We start from the raw sequence: 19,924 nt of genomic DNA, 5'->3' as shown, positions 1-19,924 counted from the left end.
TTCAGAACACATTGAGTCATCTTGATTTATAGCATTCCCTTCTTTCAGACAACAAAGCATTTGCAAAAATAGCCCAATTAGAGGGAGGGATGAGGGCATGTTGCGCTTGGTGCTCACATGTTGAGCGTCTGTCATTTGAATCCCATACAAAGCTGTAACGTCACGTATAGCATGTAACTCTACAGCCACTACATTCCAATTTAGGTGCTTATCAGTGACCAAATCTGCCATTTTCAACCCGTAAACAGATTGTTAGTGTAAAGGGCTACTCAGACTGAATTTAACCAAATTAATCAAATGAGATTCATAGCCTACTGCTCAAAGATATGAAAGCTTTTCCAATATATGACAATATATGTGTGGAGAAAGACAACCCCTGACATTATTTAGCCCTACATGCAGCCTTACTGTAGACACAAACAGAGCCTTAGAGGACGCCACAGAGAGACACAAGGAGTCGGGTTTCAACAGGGGTGGCCATTAATGGAAACATGTTGATGAGACTCTGAAATGTTTGGCCAGTAAGTAGTCTCTCAGGTGGGTCAGTTACACCACCACTACAGAGCATGACCTTAGCCCCACCCGCACACTCCCCACCTCCAACCTTAGATGTTCCCCGTTCCCCACAGGGCCTTTCCCCAACATATTAGAGCTATAGTCACCCCCACCTCCAAACCCTAATGTTCCCTTAGCTGTCCCCCAGAGACCCTATATTCACCTGGCTCATCAGAGCCCTAGTAGTCACCATGCGCTGACATGCCTGCTGCTGTTCATAGTGTCACGGAGGCAGAGCACACAATGGGTCACGCCTCATGACAGCTAATGTCGGCTGTAATGACTCATGATGAATGATGATGAGTGTCACAACGACGCAGGCAGAGTGCGGGCCTTTGTTGGTGTAGCAAAAGGGGCTCTGCTCCGCCATACCTCATAGGCACTTCAGTCAGATACTGTTACCGTCGGAGAGCTTCTCCCTTTACACAAAGGATCAGATGAAATGAATGCCTTTTAGCCCCTAAACTTATATCCAGGCAGTCCCGGGCAGGTGTTCAAACGAATCTGATCACATTTCAAAACCAACAGGTCATATCAGCCAGAGCCAGGAATTCTCACTGATCACTCTCACTTCGGACAATCACACTGGGTATAAGTGGCTTACCCCAAGCTCACCTCCATCAGATCCTCAGAACGGTGCCTGGCTAATGGGATAACGTGGAACAAAGAGCACCAGGAGACTGAAGGCTCTGGGGCTTCAGGGTCGTCCCAGTGGGGATGATGGCCCTGCTGTGGATGATATGTATTTTTTCTGTTCCAGTTCCCCAGTTAGTGCTGTTGGATGGTCTGGGTTTCAGGGGACATTAGCTGCACTCAGGAGCTCTCTGACACAGAAGTTACATTACCACTCAGGCAGGCAGGCAGCTCCAAGTTTCAGGCCAAATACCGCCTCAAGGCTCTCATCCTTTACAACACACTGACTGTCTGACATCCAATCTGTCATTTCTATTTCTACATAATTTTGCTGTCATAGTTTGACAGCCATGTGAGAGATAAACAACTGCAGTGATAATTATTATCTGATTTTGAACAGTATCACAATACCAGACACAAGTGTTTGTAGTCAGTAGTTTACAAGGTTTTTGAAGTATGTAGATGGAATAATAATCGCTCATGCATATGTATGTATGTATGTATGTCTCAATGAATTACTTTATACATCATTCCCAGAATGTTTAGAGGAAGGAAGGAGAGCTTCCTATTCACTTGGGTCGATTAAAGAGGAAATTGAGGTAAACAATAGGTTCTACCTTATCCTTGATGTTAACCATATTGGAAGTAATTGATTACGTGCACTAGTTGTTCAGAGTCTGAATGGTCTGTCTCATAGGAATAGCTCCCAGGTCTACCAGGGGGCATTATGCAAATAAAAGGCTACAAATTGTGTAATGCTAACATAATATACTATTTAGAAAACACTTTTATACAAAGAAATATAATGAGTGCATAACATTTTGGTGTATGTGTCCCCCGTGGGAATCGAACCCACGACCCTGGCGTTGCTAGCACCACCTACCCCTACCCTCAGTGGGCTTACACAATAGGGTCTTCTTGAGGTGTCTGTCACTCAACACAAAGCCATCATCTGACCCCAAATGGCAAGCTATAGCTGTGAATGACTTTGAAGTGACACTGTTCTTAAAAAGTACGCCATGAATCCCAAGCATGGAGTTCCTCGCACACCATGGTGTCACAGTACACCATTGTCACATTGTTTGAGTGGCTCTCAAGGAGTAATAGTCCAAATTAACCAGATGACAATGAGTGCAATTATAGGAATGGTTAAGTAATGATCATAACCGAATGAGGCTGTATGGCAAAATTACTAGTTGATCTTGGTTATAAACTCATCTAAAGATTATTAATCAAAATTGGACTGCGGTCAACACAAGATTCATTGCATCAGTCCTTTTCAAATCCAAATTAAAGTCCCTCCATTGATGCCCAACAGCGGTGTTGATCAAATGTTGATGTGAAATTAAATGTCACTGAGATAAGACCAGAGCCATGTTACAATGCTAGAAAAACAAATACTCAATGTGTGCTGTGCAATATGCCTGGCTCTGGCTGGCTCCCTTGTTTTTCAAATGGTAATGTGGCCAAATGAAATTGGTTTCTTTCTACATAGAAATGCCTTCTGTCTTCTGTCAAGAAGAAGGTTAAAAACTTGAGAGGAACTAGGACACATCCTCTTCCTCTTGTTTTTACAGTTCACGCATGGAAAGTTTTCGCTTGGCTCACAGAAGCAGATCTGAACGTTAGTGAAGCTGCCTGCTTGTCAGACTTATGCCAAATAATTTAGTGCGTTAAAAACAACATTACATAATTCTGAGTGACAAAAAAAACAGGAAGTCCATACAACAGAGATTCTAACAATTCTAAGGATAGAATGTTCTATATTTTTGGTGTGTTCTGTTGCTGTTCGGCATTCCCCTCTAGCTTATCTATACAAGCTACATGCATGCTATACAGTAGCATGAGGGCTGGGGAGGAATAATAATAATATATTTGCTTAGCTCACACCCTCGTCTAAGGCGACGTGCATAGTTTACATTTTTACTTAGTGATGTTAGCCATTTCTGCAGCTGGATATTTACAGAATGAGATGAGCTGCAGTTCCACGGAGGTCCATTCTCAAGGGCTTCCTGTTAGACAGGCATCCACTTGGGACTTTCTGACAGCGTTTAAAGGTGCACTTCACATAAATGGTACACCATAGTGCTACCAATGCCTATTAAAAAAAGGAAGACAATAACCATCATTACTGAATCTGACATTTCAGTATTTTCAATGATAAAGATTTCCATCAGGGTTATTTGTCAAACATCATTAGCACATGATAAACACTACCGTACCCAGAGTGCACCTGGAGCATGTACTGTAACAATGACTCTCCTCATTAGTGTTGTGCTCAGAACATAGGTGTCACTTCACATTTGCAGGCATCTACTGAAAGTGGAACTAAACTGGTTTTCTCTGTTCTATATGTCTCAAATGCTCTCTCTTTCAACCACTGGCAATGACATCCATCCATCTAAAAATCCATCTAAAACTCAAAGACACAATCTGTCATTTTAATAGCCTGACCCTGCTACTTTGTTTGGTAAGATGAGGGATGGGGCTGTGGAAATTAAACCACTCTCAAATTCTCCACCATCTCAGATTGAAAATCCTGCAGCAACAGGAAATGTGAATTATTATGTGGATTATAATTAATGGACATTTTTGCAAGGGAACATTAAGTCTGACATTTCAAAGTGGAAATTACAAACTTCAGAAGCCTTTTTAAACCTCAAATACACCACAAGCGTTTAATTTCTTGCATTGCAGAAAAGTTCTCCTGCAACAGGGTGATCAAATTAAGATCCTACATCTGTAGGCGCAGAGGGGACGTGAACCACCCAACCAAAATCAATCCCAGATGCCTCATTTTCTCTTACACCCTCCAGTCATTCACTTTACTGATTTATGAGTAGATTTCAATGCAATAAAATATTGTTTCCACTTTCCAATCACTATAATGTGATTTTGGGAATAACACTGTGCGATAACACTTAGAGAGAAATGAAGACACATTTAATTGAGTGACGCCACAGGCCATGACATGCTCACCAGCTCAAATAAGATCCTGACACTCAATGGTGAGACAACCCTTTAACACCTTTGCCCAAAGATGGGTGTGACTGCCGCCAAAGGCTGATTTTGTGCCCCAGTGTCTTTCTGATGCTCCCACGAATAGGGCCAGTGAAGGCTGGATTCAATTTGTTGAGAACACAGATTATTGTCTGTAGTGAGTGAAGACAAGCGGAAATGTGTACCTTTTCCTCCACTGCCTCCTCCTTATCACGTTCCTCCTCTTTGTCCCTGAAGTCCCTCGAACAGACTTGGGTTCAAATACTATTAAAAATAATTTCAAATACTTTATCTGGACTTTATTGAGATTGCCTGGCATAAATGGAACCAATAGAATTGTCACAAAATGGCAACCACCTGGCACTTCAGGCAGACTAGAGCAAATGCTAAAAGTATTGGAACAATTTCAAATAGTATTTGAACCCAGGTCTGCCATCAACTGGCAGTCTGTCCTCAAGGGACAGACTGCCATATAACTTCCAAGCCTGGATAGTGGATATCGTTTAGGGCCAGAAGTAGAGATGAAAGAGTTAGGGTTGTCTGGCAGGACTAAAGAAGATATAAAAGTTAGGTTAGAATCCTAAGCGAGCGAATCACACACAAAGCCTCAGGACAGGAAGAGCACAGCAGCTTCTGTAGCTAAATCCATGAAAATTACATATTATTTTCCTAAAGGCACATTTTTATTTTATTTTTTGCTTTAATGTTGCATCATTTTGTCTCACAAAGACAGTTATTTAATTCCCCTCTCCTACTCAACATACTGTACATTTAAAAGTGTTGCCCAGTGTAGTCAAACATGTGATTTTCCTGTGTTTTATATATATTTCCACACAATGTGGTTGAAATAATACTGTGAAATTGTAAAAATGATGGTAATGCCCTTTGAGTGTAAGAGCTGTTTGAAAAGACCGCCTGCAATTTTAGCCTGTTAAGGTGAGATGGAGTTTTGGCCTACCTGGAGAAATCACCAGGCGGTAAATTAGTTGATTGACCAATTTTTTTATTTGTTTTTTATTTCACCTTTATTTAACCAGGTAGGCAAGTTGAGAACAAGTTCTCATTTACAATTGCGACCTGGCCAAGATAAAGCAAAGCAGTTCGACACATACAACAACACAGAATTACATATGGAGTAAAACAAACATACAGTCAATAATACAGTAAGAAAGAGAGTTCTTAACCTCTTTGCCAATAAGAGCTAGTTTTCCCCTCAGACCACTCTCAGACAGTCCTAACAAAACCTTTGCTTGAAAAATTGCTCATTGCTAAGAAGCTATTTTTGTTTCTTTTTTTACAATTTTAATTGAAAACAATTACAGTAAGGTTCTTACTTTTTACCCAGAAATGATTTGAAATTGAGATAAAGATGGCTGCATTGAGCCTTTAAGCGTTTGAAATATCTTTCCTCTTGAGTAATTAAAACACTGAACAAAAATATAACACAACATGTAGTGTTGGTCCCACGTTTCATGAGCTGAAATAAAACATCCCAGAAATTGGCCATATGCACAACAAGGTTATTTCTATAAAATGTTTTGCGCAAATTTGTTTACATCCCTGTTAGTGAGCATTTCTCCATTGCCAAAATAATCTATCCACCTGACAGGTGTGGCATATCAAGAAGCTGATTAATGTGGCAATATGTAACTTTTTGGGCGACCCGACCAAATTCACCTAGAAATGTGAGTTATAGATCTATCATTCTACTTGAAAGCAAGTCTAAGAAGCGTTAGATCTCTGTGATTCCCGTTGTTCAGTTTTGTTTTTACATGTTTTACTTTCGGTTTTGTACACCAGCTTCAAACAGCCGAAACAACAATATTGTTGGTTATGGAAAATATATTTCACAGTGGTTTAGATAGTGTAGAGAATCTACACTATACTAGCTTATTTTGTCACATAAACTAAAATTAGGCGAACTATTTGAGTTTTAGCAACCAGAATATGACAGAGGGATTTCTGCATAGTGCATCTTTAAACATCATGATCATTACACATCTGCATGTTGTGCTGGGGACAATAAAATGTGCAGTTTTGTCATACAACACAATGCAACAGTTTTGAAGGATCATGGAATTGGCATGTTGACTGCAGGAATGTCCACCAGAGCTGTTACATAAGCGGCCATAAGCCGCCTCTCTACCGTAATCCACTTCCAACATCCGGCTTCTTCACCTGCGGGATCGTCTGAGACCAGCCACTCGGACAGCTGATGAAACTGTGGGTTTGCACAACAGAAGAAACTGTTTCAGGGAAGCTCATCTGCATGCTCGTCGTCCTCACCAGGGTCTTGACCTGACTGCAGTTCGGCGTCATAATCGACTTCAGTGTGCAAATGCTCAGCTTCGATGGCCATTGGCTCGCTGGAGAAGTGTACTCTTCACGGATGAATCCGTGAAGTTTCAACTGTAGTGGGCCTTTGGCAGACAGCGTGAATGGTGTCCTGTGGGCAAGCGGTTTGCTGATGTCAACGTTGTGCACAGAGTGCCCAATGGTGGCGGTGGGGTTATGGTAGGGGCAGGCATAACCTACGGACAACAAACACAATTGCATTTTATCGATGGCAATTTTAATGCACAGAGATACTGTGACGAGATCCTGAGGCCCCTTGTCGTGCCATTCAACCGTCGCCATCACCTCATGTTTCAGCATGATAATGCACGCCCCCAAAAATGTCCCAGTTCTTACATGGCCTATATACTTACCAGACATGTCACCCATTGAGCATGTTTGGGATGCTCTGGATCGACGTGTCGACAGTGTTCCAGTTCCCGCCAATATCCAGCAACTTTGCACAGCCATTGATGAGGAGTGGAACAACATTCCACATGCCACAATCAACAGCCTTATTAACTCTATGTGAAGGAGATGTGTTGCGCTGCATGAGGCAAGTGGTAGTCACACCAGATACGGACTGGTTTTCAGATAAAAAAAATGTAAGGTATCTGTGACCAACATATGCATATCTGTATATTCCCAGTCATGTGAAATCCATAGATTAGGGCCTAATGAATGTATTTCAATTGACTGACTTCCTTATGTGAACTGTAACTCAGTACAATCTTTGAAATTGTTTATATTTTTGTTCAGTGTAGGTACCTTCAGTGCCAGCTAATGCTGCCTCCTCCTATATGCAGGCAGGGCCCCCTGCTAAAATAACTATCAGGTGCCACCACAGGGAACCAGAGCTATCCTCATACAAAATCACAGGGACTTCAGATGCTATTGGGCTGTAACTTCAACAGTTTTCTTTTAGCATTGCTTTGGTGTTGGGTTTGGTGTTTCAGCCAACTTTTACAGGCCAAATTCTAATTTGAGATACAGAATGTGTGCAATGCTTCATAACTCAAATTTCCACATAAATCATGCACTGATGTCAATAGGTTTCCAAGAACGTTTGAGTTAGGCAATGCCCTTATGAATTATTACAGAATTTTGGAAGAGAAGTTATGATTCTACATCTTCCATTTAAAAAAGAATACAGTAGTGTATATCATGATAACAGACATATGGCAAAAGCACCAAATCCTTTCTTCGATTCTCGGCCTGTGCATTCATGGCCACATCTTTTATGTACACATGCAGTGTTGTGATGAATGAATGTATTTCCTGCTGTATTTTTAGTGCTAGAAGTTTAGATAGTGATGAGTCACATGTACATTGTGTTCTCAGACCTTGAACCATATGCATTTCACAGACAACACAGAGCTCTTTTCAATAACTATAGTCAGTGACCTTGAAGTTCTCATGCTGTACAAGCACTTGATAAGTGGGCTTCCTATACATCACATTGTCAAGCAAGGCACAGCAAAGCCGACACATAGTTATTGACAATAATATACACATACTTTACTGTATCTGTCTGTCTACAGTCGTGGCCAAAAGTTTTGAGAATGACACAAATATTAATTTCCACAAAGTTTGCTGCTTCAGTGTCTTTAGATATTTTTGTCAGATGTTACTATGGAATACTGATGTATAATTACAAGCATTTCATTAGTGTCAAATGCTTTTATTGACAATTACATGAAGTTGATGCAAAGAGTCAATATTTGCAGTGTTGACCCTTCTTTTTCAAGACCTCTGCAATCTGCCCTGGCATGCTGTCAATTAACTTCTGGGCCACATTCTGACTGATGGCAGCCCATTCTTGCATAATCAATGCTTGGAGTTTGTCAGAATTTGTGTTTTTTTGTTTGTCCACCCGCCTCTTGAGGATTGACCACAAGTTCTCAATGGGATTAAGGTCTGGGGAGTTTCCTGGCCATGGACCCAAAATATCGATGTTTTGTTCCACGAGCCGCTTAGTTATCACTTTTGCCTTATGGCAAGGTGCTCCATCATGCTGGAAAAGGCATTGTTCGTCACCAAACTGTTCGCGCTCAAATTGTCTTCTCCGGACAAGCTTTTTTCCGGATGCCCCAAACAATCGGAAAGGGGATTCATCAGAGAAAATTACTTTACCCCAGTCCTCAGCAGTCCAATCCCTCTACCTTTTGCAGAATATCAGTCTGTCCCTGATGTTTTTCCTGGAGGGAAGTGGCTTCTTTGCTGTACTTCTTGACACCAGGCCATCCTCCAAAAGTCTTCGCCTCACTGTGCGTGCAGATGCACTCACACCTGCCTACTGCCATTCCCGAGCAAGCTCTGTACTGGTGGTGCCCCGATCTCGCAGCTGAATCAACTTTAGGAGACGGTCCCAGCACTTGCTGGACTTTCTTGGGCGCCCTGAAGCCTTCTTCACAACAATTGAATCGCTCTCCTTGAAGTTCTTGATGATCCGATAAATGGTTGATTTAGGTGCAATCTTACTGGCAGCAATATCCTTGCCTGTGAAGCCCTTTTTGTGCAAAGCAATGATGACGGCACATGTTTCCTTGCAGGTAACCATGTTTGACAGAGGAAGAACAATGATTCCAAGCACCACCCTCCTTTTGAAGCTTCCAGTTTGTTATTCAAACTCAATCAGCATGACAGAGTGATCTCCAGCCTTGTCCTCGTCAACACTCACACCTGTGTTAACGAGAGAATCACTGACATGATGTCAGCTGGTCCTTTTGTGGCAGGGCTGAAATGCAGTGGAAATGTTTTTAGCGATTCAGTTAATTTGCATGGCAAAGAGGGACTTTGCAAATAATTGCAATTCATCTGATCACTCTTCATAACATTCTGGAGTATATGCAAATTGCCATCATACAAACTGAGGCAGCAATTTGTGAAAATTTATATTGTGTCATTCTCAAAACTTCTGGCCACAACTGTATACACACACACTCAAGAATTTCCCCATACACTCTCAATGTCACTTTTATGCCCAAAGATGGAAGTGCAAAACATACTGTATGCCAACACATGCTCGAGTGTGCGAGCAAACACACACACACACACACACACACACACACACACACACACACACACACACACACACACACACACACACACACACACACACACACACACACACACACACACACACACACACACACTACTAAGAAGGGAGCTGGAGAAAAAGCACTGCCCTATCTCAAATGTACTGCATGTTTGCACTGCAAATATAACTACATAATGTGGTGAGCTAGCTAGCTTCAAACAGTACACCTGAATGGCACCCTATTACCTGGAGGTGTGTTGGGTCATTGTCCTGTTGAAAAACAAATGATAGTCCCACTAAGCGCAAACCAGATGGGATGGCATATCGCTGCAGTATGCTGTGAAACGCCATGCTGGTTAAGTGTGCCTTGAATTCTAAATAAATCACTGACAGTGTCAACAGCAAAGCACCCCAACACCATCACACCTCCTCCTCCATGCTTCACGGTGGGAACCACACATGCGGAGATCATCTGTTCACCTACTCTGCTTCTCACAAAGACACGGGGGTTGGAACCAAAAATCTCAAATTTGGACCCATCAGACCAAAGGACAGATTCCATTGCTCGTGTTTCTTGGCCCAAGCAAGTCTCTTCTTATTATTGTTGTTCTTTAGTAGTGGTTTCTTTGTAGCAATTCAACCATGAAGGCCTGATTCACACAGTCTCCTCTGAACAGTTGATGTTGAGATGTGTCTTGTTACTTGAACTCTGTGAAGTATTTATTTGGGCTGCAATTTCTGAGGCTGGTAACTCTAATGAAGTTATCCTCTGCAGCACAGGTAACTCCAGGTCTTTCTTTCCTGTGGCGGTCCTCATGAGAGCCAGTTTCATCATAGCGCTTGATAGTTTTTGCGACTGCACTTGAAGAAACTTTCAAAGTTCTTGAAAATGTTCTGTATTGACTGACCTTCATGTCTTAAAGTAATGATGGACTGTCATTTCTCTTTGCTTATTTGAGCTGTTCTTGCAATAATATGGACTTGGTCTTTTACGAAATAGTGCTATCTTCTGTATACCACCCCTACCTTGTCACAACACAACTGATTGGGTCAAACACATTAAGAAGGAAAGAAATTCCACAATTAACTTTTAACAATTGCATTCCAGGTGACTACCTCATGAAGCTGGTTGAGAGAATGCCAAGAGTGTGCAATGCTGTCATCAAGGCATAGGGTGGCTATTTTGAAGAATCTCAAATATAATATATATTTTGATTTGTTTAACACTTTTTTGGTTACTACAAGATTCCATATGTGTTATTTCATAGTTTTGATGTCTTCACTATTATTCTACATTGTAGGATCTTCATTTGAGCCAGTTTGCTACAGCAGGAAAATAATCATGCAGCAACAGGGAATGTGAATTATTATGTCGATTCTAATTAAGGGGGTTGATACATTGTTCGTAAGGGAAAATAATGTCTGAAATTTCAAAGTGAAAATTGCAAACTTTAGAAGCCTTTTTAAACCTCAAATACACTACAAGTCTTACATTGTTTCAATTGCAGGAAAGTTCTCCTGCAACAGGGTGATCAAATTAAGATCCTACATCTGTAAGGGTAGGGTGCCATTTGCGATGTTCCCACTGTCATACACCATAATGATCAATATTTCAGCTGAGGAGTTGACAAAATACAGTAACTGACCTTTATAGTTTTGTATTTGGAATACATTCTTGGGGTATAGTGTGAGTACTGGTAACAATGTTCAGTTATGATTGTTGGAGGCATCATGAAAACAAATCTTGAATTGAAACATTTATGAAATGTTATATTGTTTACTTGATCATGGATTATGTACAGTATGAGGTATGCTGGCAAACATAGATAATAAAACCAAAAAGTTCATGTCCTTGATTTGATGTAATATTACGTTGACATTGCCCTCAATGTACCTTTCTTCCTGATCAGACGAAAACTGGGACGACGACCAGTTGTTGGGATTTGAGCCGTGCAACGAGAACCTGATCACGGGCTGCAACATCATTGATGGGAAGTGTGAGTGTGACAGCATACGGACCTGCAACAACCCCTTTGAGTTCCCCAGCCAGGACGCATGCCAGACCGCTCTGAGAAAGATTGAAGGTATGATGCATATCAATGAATGTTTACAATGACATATGAATGGTGGTCTTCTTGATCCTGTATGGCTCAGTTGGTAGAGCATGGTGCTGGCAACGCCAGAGTCATGGATTCGATTCTTCCTGGGGCAACCCATGTGGAAATATATGCAATCACTATTGAACGTCGCTAAATGGCCTATATGCTATGTTAAAATGTGCCTAGAAATGAATGAAAACACTTGGTATGCCAAGGTGACGTGTCAGTGAGCCGTCATCAGTGCTGTTTTGCTGATGATACCTCTTCAAATGAATGGTGGAACATTATTCCCAGAGGGGAACACATCTCGACACAACACCTCATTCTCTCTCGCTTGCATGACGCTGTTCAAAAGACTGGGGAGAGTAGGGCATGCATGGTCATGTCTTAGGTATCAAGCCACACGTACACAAGGTGTTTTTCATGCGGTCTTATTTATGCATGTCGTCTACTGTTAGCTACCACCTGGATGGACACTTTGTTAGATGCTATGACTTTGAATAGATCCAAGTGAATGGGTACTTAGAATTCTGATCGGACTCGTACTGTACAGTTTTCATACACTCTTAGAAAAAAGGGTTCCAAAAGGGTTCTTCGGTTGTCCCCATAGGACAACCCTTTTTAGTTCCAGGTAGAACCCTTCTTCAAAGGGTTCTCCTGTGGGGCCAGCTGAAGAACCCTTTGAGCACCTTTTGTGTAGTGATTTTCTGGATATTATGTATAGATCCCATATGTCTCTGCCAGGCTTATAGGATTTATTATTAGCAGAAATTAACTCAGCTAATTGTTGTGTGCTTCGTTGTTATTCATAAATACTCAGACACGAATCAAGCTAAATTATCAATTCCCAGCTTCATTTTTGAGGGTGGTAAGCAGCCTCCAAACTGATTGAATTTCTGTCACTGAGTCATTATGCAGTGAGCAAATGCCACTCTTTCTTTGTAATGATCCCATGCTTTGTTTTCAGATTCATCCTTTTCTGTTGTTCCCCCAGCATATTTAAAATGATTTTACAGAGTACTGCACTTTGAATAACAACACGGAAATCCCTGGCGCCACACAATTTTGTCATATATTTATCTGCTCTTTTGCTGCCTCTTTTTTCCATCCTTTTCTTTTTTGAGTGAAGTGTCCTGTTTGTTTAGTCGGATGTGTTTCTGTGACAGGTTCTCTTCTGTGATATTCAAAAAAACAAACAAATAAACACAGGATTCTAATAGGCCTATCAGAATGCAAATGTAGCGGAACTAGGACTGCAGTCCCCCATGGATACCCAGGGCTGTATCTTTGTGTCTGCCGGTGTGTTTACAGTTCTCTGGCAGCAGATGGCCAATTAAAGCACCAAAATATAGGCTTGTTATGGCAACCAACAGTCCTAGCAACGGGGACGATGGCCCTTGTTGTTTTGTTGTGGCAGGTGTACCTTCAGTCTACGGCTGCTGTGCTGTGGTGCCTCTCCCTTTGAAAAGCACAGGTTCCCTCTCCACCGTGAAGATCTATGGAGTATAACTTTTGTACATGGAGGAACTGTTGTTGTGCTGTGTTCTGTTTTAAGGCCTGCCTGTCATATAGCCTGTCACTGTTTAGCTGTGGTGTTTTCTGTCACTGACTTTACTGTGTAACTAACTGTGGCTTTGTGTAGTTGTTGTGTCCTGTCTGGCTGGTTCAGTTATTTGTTATGGCTGGTGGATGGTGTTTTTAACATTGGCGGTCTGAGTCCTGTCTATGTGTGTGTCTGCTCTCTGTCTTGGCCCAGGAGATCCATGGTGTGTGTGTAGACTGGGCTTTTTGCCGCCGTAACCACAGACTGAGAGATTACCATGAGTAAAGACTGGGATTATCATACTCAACAACATCACAGGTATTACTGATATTTCTCAGCATACCAATGAGCCTGGTTTTGTTTTTTGTGCAATGAAGGCAGACATCGTTTTTGCATCCCAAGTGGCACCCTATTTCCTTTATAGAGCACTACTTTTGACCAGGGCCAATTGGGCTCTGGTAAAAAAAAAAGTTGTGTACCATATAGGGAAGGAAGTGTCATTTGTTACGCAGTCCTTAACTCCCTAACAAATATGAGGGTGAGAAAGATGAGGCTCCTATGTCATCATGCCATTTCCTCTTTTTCTGAAAATCATACACCACATGACCAAATGTATGTGGACAGCTGCTTGTCAAACATCTTATTCCAAAATCATGGGCATTAATATGGAGTTGGTCCCCCCTTGTTGCTATTACAGCCTCCACTCTTCTGGGAAGGCTTTCCACTAGATTTTGGATCATTGCTGCGGGTACTTGCTTCCATTCAGCCACAAGAGCATTAGTGAAGTCGGGCACTGATGTTGTGTGATTAGGCCTGGCTCGCAGTCGGCGTTCCAATTCATCCCTAAGGTGGTCAATGGGGTTGAGGTCAGGGCTCTGTACAGGCAAGTCATGTTCTTCCACACAGATTTCAACAAAACATTTCTGTATGGACCTCCCTTTGTGCACAGGGGCATGGTCATGCTGAAACAGGAAAGGGCTTTCCCCAAACTGATTGTCACAAAGTTGGAATCATCTATGATATCTGTAGCATTAAGATTTCCCTTTACTGGAACTAAGGGGCCTAGCCCGACCCATGAAAAACAGCCCCAGACCATTATTCCTCCTCCACCAAACTTTACAGTTGACACTATGTATTGGGACAGTTAGTGTTCTCCTGGCATCCGCCAAACTCTGATTCGTCCATCGGACTGACATATGGTAAAGCGTGATTCATCACTACAGAAAATATGTTTTACTCCACTCAGGCCTATGCTTGGCATTGCTCATGGTTATCTTAGGCTCGTGGCTTAGGCCATGGAAACGCATTTCATGAAGCTCCTGACGAGCCGTTCTTGTGCTGACATTGCTTCCAGAGGCCGTTTGTAACTTGGTAGTGAGTGTTGCAACTGAAGACAAACGATTTTTACACGCTATGTGCTTCAGCGGTCCCGTTCTGTGAGGTTGTGTGGCCTACCACTTCGCGGCTGAGCCGTTGTTGCTTTTAGTCGTTTCCACCACTTTCCACAGCACTTACAGTTGACCGGTGCAGGTCTAGCAGGGCCGAAATTTGACGAAGTGACTTGTTGGAAAGGTGGTATTGTCAGAGTCGTGTGTATAGGTGGCAGGGAAGTCAGGCGCAGGAGAGTCAAACGGAGTGTAAATGGAGTCTTTTAATATATGTCCACTTAACATGCTCCAAACACTAATATGTACATACATAAAATAAACATGGGTACGAGGACCCGTCGCACACCTATATAACCATAAACAACACTGACATAAAACAATCTCTGACAAAGACATGAGGGGAAACAGAGGGTTAAATACACAACAGGTAATGAATGGGATTGAAACCAGGTGTGTGGGAAGACAAGACAAAACCAATGGAAAATGAAAAATGGATCAATGATGGCTAGAAGACCGGTGACGTCGACCGCCGAGCACCGCCCGAACAAGGAGAGGCAACGACTTCGGCAGAAGTCGTGACAGGTATCCTATGACGGTGCCACTTTGAAAGTCACTGTGCTCTTCAGTAAGGCCATTCTCCTGCCATTATTTGTGTATGGAGATTGCATGGCTGTGTGCTCGATTTATATACCTGTCTTCAATCAATTGTGGCTGAAATAGCCGAATCCACACATGTTCAGGGGTGTCCACATACTTTTGTATATACAGTGCATTCGGAAAGTATTCAGACCCCTTAACTTTTTCCATATTTAGTTTCGTTTCAGCCTTATTCTAAAATTGATTAAATTCTGTTTTTTCCCTCATCAATCTACAAACAATACCCCATAATGACAAAGCAAAAAACGCTTTTTTATTTAAAAAAAAATGTATATAAAAACCCACGGAAATATCACATTTACAGAAGTATTCGGCCCCTTTACTCAGTATTTTGTTGAAGCCCCATTGGCAGCGATTACAGCCTCAAGTCTTCTTGGTTGTGATGCTACAAGCTTGGCACACCTGTATTTGGGGAGTTTCTCCCGTTCTTCTCTGCAGATCCTCTCAAGCTCTGTCAGGTTGGCTGCACAGCTATTTTCAGGTCTCTCCAGAGATGTTAGATCGGGTTCAAGCCTGGACTCTGGCTGGGCCACTCAAGGACATTCAGAGACTTGTCCCGAAGCCACTCCTGCGTTGTCTTGGCTGTGTGCTTAGAATTGTTGTCCTGTTGGAAGGTGAACCTTTGCCCCAGTCTGAGGTGCTAAGTCCTCTGGAACAGGTTTTCATCAAGGATCTCTCTGTACTTTGCTCCGTTCAGCTTTCCCTCGATCCTGACTAGTCTCCCAGTCCCGGCCGCTGAAAACATCCCCACAGCATGATGCTGCCACCACCATGCTTTACCGTAGGGATGGTGCCAGGTTTATTCCAGACGTGACGCTTGCCATTCAGGCCAAATAGTTCAATCTTTGTTTCATCAGACCAGAGAATCTTGTTTCTCATGGTCTAAGAATTCTTTAGGGGCCTTTTGGCAAACTCCAAGCAGGCTGTCGTGCATTTTCCTGAGGAGTAGCTTCCGTCTGGCCACTCTACCATAAAGGCCTGATAGGTGAAGTGCTGCAAAGATGGTTGCCCTTCTGAAAGGTTCTCCCATCTCCACAGAGTTACCATCGGGTTCTTGGTCACCTCCCTGACCAAGGCCGTTCTCCCCCGATTGCTCAGTTTGGCTGTGTGGCCAGCTCTAAGAAGAGTTTTGGTGGTTTCCAACTTCTTATATTTAAAAATGATGGAGGCCACTGTGTTCTTGGGAACCTTAAATGCTGCAGAAATGTTTTATTACCCTTCCCCAGATCTGTGCCTCGACACAATCCTGTCTCGGAGCTCTACAGACAATTCCTTCGACCTGATGGCTTGGTTTTTGCTCTGACATGCACTGTCAACTGTGGGACCTTATATAGACAGGTGTGTGCCTTTCCAAATCATGTCCAATCAATTTAGTTTACCACAGGTGAACTCCAATCAAGTTGTAGAAACATCTCAAGGATAATCAATGGAAACAGGATCGACCTGAGCTCAATTTTGAGTCTCATAGCAAAGGGTCTGAATACTTATGTAAATAAAGTATTTCTGATGTTTTTTTTTTAAAAAGGTTCGCAAAAAATGCTAAAAAACAATTTTTGGTTTGCGATTATGGCTTATTATGTGTAGATTGATGAGGAGAAAAAAATATATAGTCTAATTTAGATTATGGCTGTAACGTACCAAAATGTGGAAAAGGAGAATGGGTCTGAATACTTTCCGAATGCACTGTATAAGTGTACTTACCATGATGCTTGAATATACAATGGCTGCGTTCTAGGCGGACTACATTACAGTTACCTGCCTGATCTCAGAAGTCCTAGTTAGGTGTTTAACATATCAGCTAACGCTAAGATTTCGCAATCCGATGCAATGTAGTCTGCCTCGAATACGATCAAAGCCTTCCGGGTGCACACAATAGCAGCTATGTCCTTGTAAAAGATAACCAATCTGACTGATGTAAAAAAAAAAAGTATCTCTGCACAAATGTATAATATGGCAGGAATGTAAAGTATGCAAGCTGTCCTGAGTTCGTTGAACAGATAAATCAAAAATAATCTGTGCGGTATATCTCCACTCCCGGTTGGTTGTGATAGGTCTGATGACCTCTGAAGGTGGGTTGTGATAGGTCTAATGACCTCTGAAAGTGGGTTGTGATAGGTCTAATGACCTCTGACGGTGGGTTGTGATAGGTCTGATGACCTCTGAAGGTGGGTTGTGATAGGTCTGATGACCTCTGAAGGTGGATTGTGATTAACTGGATCTGTATGCCCGGTCGGTGTGCTCTGATAGGTTGGACCCATACGGCCAGTGTTTTCTGATAGGTTGATCTGTATGGCTGGTGTGTTCTAATAGGTTGAATGAGCCCTCATGGTGTGTTCTGATAGGCTAAATGACCCCTAATAGTGCATTCTGATTGGCAGAATGACCGCTGATGACGCATCCTGCTCTAACAGCCTTTAATAAACTCTCTAACACAGAGACAAAGGTCTCCTGAAAGGTCAACCTGAGATTGATAATGCTCTCGCTCTGTCCACGCCTGCTCCTACTACAGAAAATCAATCTTCAATAAAAGTGGAAAGGCATGTTGACCTTTCAAGCCTTTAGAGATATTTTTAGCTTAAAAAACTATATTTCTTGGTCGCATCGTAACCTGTTAAGGAGGCTTGAGGTAGCCTCCCGAGTGGCGCAGCGGTCTAAGGCATTGCATCGCGGTGCTGAGGCACTAATACAGCCTGGGGTTCGATCCCACAGTGTGTCACAGTTGGCTTGGGGGGGCTTTCCTTGGCTCATCGTGCTCTAGCAACTCCTTGTGGCGGGACGGGCAAGCTGACTCGGCCATCTGTTGAACAGCGTTTCCTCCAACACGTTGGTAGTGCTGGCGTAAAGTGACTGCTCACTCAGTGTTTAAGGAAATTATTTAGTCCCAAGTGGCTGTTGTGTTGAGACACACCAATCAAGGTCAATTTGGAGTTGCTCAAAGCCAGGCACCAGTTGCTTGACAAGTTAACATTTAACTGATCTTTAAAGACCGTTGTGGGTTTATTGCTGCACAAATATCTGACCAAAATGTATGTAGTAACAGAACAAACTGACAGCTGTCACATTCTTTGTCACAGCTATTTGCGTAACGAGACCACAGTATTTTTGCCATATTGAAGACTGGTTACAGTACATAGAACTTATATAACCATTCGACTTAGTTGCGTTGGGAATGTGAAAAAGGGGATGATCAAGAGGAGAATATTTCTCACTAATGATTGTTCAGCGTGCCTATTCTTATCTGTAACTGACAGACTGGCTACTTGCTACAGTATGTCTTTGACCAGCATCAGTGATCTCTGGCCTCTGAACGGGGCTGTTATGTGGCTGTGTCCTGATCAAGTTTAATGATGTACTCTCCTGAGGATCTGATGACAGAACTATCATTACAGACTCTCAGCTCTCAGCAGAAACGCTCTGTTGGAACGTTCTGGGGAGAGGAGCAAGCAGAACTGTGTGACCCAACCTACAGCCAGGCAGCCAGGTAGACAGGGAGTAGCTAGATGGGTAGATTGGTCCCACATCTGTTTGTGCTGTCTTGCCAACTCCTATGGCTGTGTTATTTCAGAAACCAGCATTAGAGAGGTACTGTAAGAAAAATGTGCATTTGAACTTACGAATGGGAGAACGAGAGACAGAAAAAGAGACAGAGAGTGAAAGAGAGAGATAGAGAGATAGAAAGAATGAAAAGTAGGGATTTCAGTTAAGCCATATTTATTTTGGGGACAGTTAAACAGGAAGTTTTGTTCTGAATCACTCTGCTCTGCTCGTGTGAGGCAGGCGAGGCGAGGCAAGGGGAGCTTTGGTTAGTTCCTCTGACCCAGCAAGGCCAAAGCACATTAAAGGAAATGCCTCACATTCCTTGAGACTGTGGAGGAGTTGTGTGTGTGTGTCTCTCTCTCTCTCTCTCTCTCTCTCTCTCTCTCTCTCTCTCTCTCTCTCTCTCTCTCTCTCTCTCTCTCTCTCTCTCTCTCTCTCTCTCTCTCTCTCTCTCTCTCTCTCTCTCTCTCTCTCTCTCTCTCTCTCTCTCTCTCTCTCTCTCTGTTGCTCTGCTCTGGCAGGGTTACAGTACTGCTGCCTGGATATTTAGACTGGGGAGACGGCCATGCTAATTGCAGCAGACCCTGTTGTGTACAGAGAGAGAGAGGGAGAGACAGAGAGAGAAAAATGGGGGGGGGGGGGGGGGGGGGGCTGCCTCATGCCAAATGCAACATGTTTCTGTACAGGCAGGCAGAGCTTCCTGATTCAATGTGACTTCTCTATTCAACATGGTGCTGTTTGTCAGATCCATTTCATGCATTCCTCCCTGCAGTGAGTTTTCACCGACGGGACATCTGTCTATCCAGCGCTGCCTCTATTCAGCGCGGCCTGTGACGTGTTCTGTTCCACCACCTGACCTCAGCCAAGATTTAGAGCCACTGTGTCTGGGGCTTCCTAAACTCATTCACATCAATCTGTCGGGCCAGTGGGACACTAAGTCTGGCCAGGGCTGTAACGATATAGCCACAGAGACGTGTGTTAATAGGCTGTGGCTGTGTCACATTTATAGGGCAACGAGGCTAATATGGCCACCGCATACTGCGAGCACTAGACAGAAGGAGAGACACTCTGTCGCCTTCTCTGTCAAGACTCTCCTTAGAATGTTTGGTTGGTTTTCATGTTGTTGAAATCAGAAATA

At 42.8% G+C, this 19,924-nt stretch overlaps 1 protein-coding gene across 1 annotated transcript in view; it reads left to right on the top strand.

Annotated features, from left to right (window-relative positions):
- LOC120060406 (cysteine-rich motor neuron 1 protein-like) overlaps positions 1 to 19,924 on the top strand; it is a 126,582-nt gene that overhangs the window by 8,110 nt on the left and 98,548 nt on the right. The window contains exon 2 of the mRNA XM_039009711.1: positions 11,473 to 11,646. Within this exon, the coding sequence (XP_038865639.1) occupies positions 11,473 to 11,646 (174 nt within the window). The remainder of the gene's footprint in view (positions 1 to 11,472; positions 11,647 to 19,924) is intronic.

The sequence above is a fragment of the Salvelinus namaycush genome, chromosome 15 (genome assembly GCF_016432855.1).
Source record: "Salvelinus namaycush isolate Seneca chromosome 15, SaNama_1.0, whole genome shotgun sequence".
Classification (NCBI taxonomy): domain Eukaryota; kingdom Metazoa; phylum Chordata; class Actinopteri; order Salmoniformes; family Salmonidae; genus Salvelinus; species Salvelinus namaycush.
Note: the sequence above shows the minus strand (reverse complement) of the source record. Positions and strands in the feature narration are given on the sequence as shown.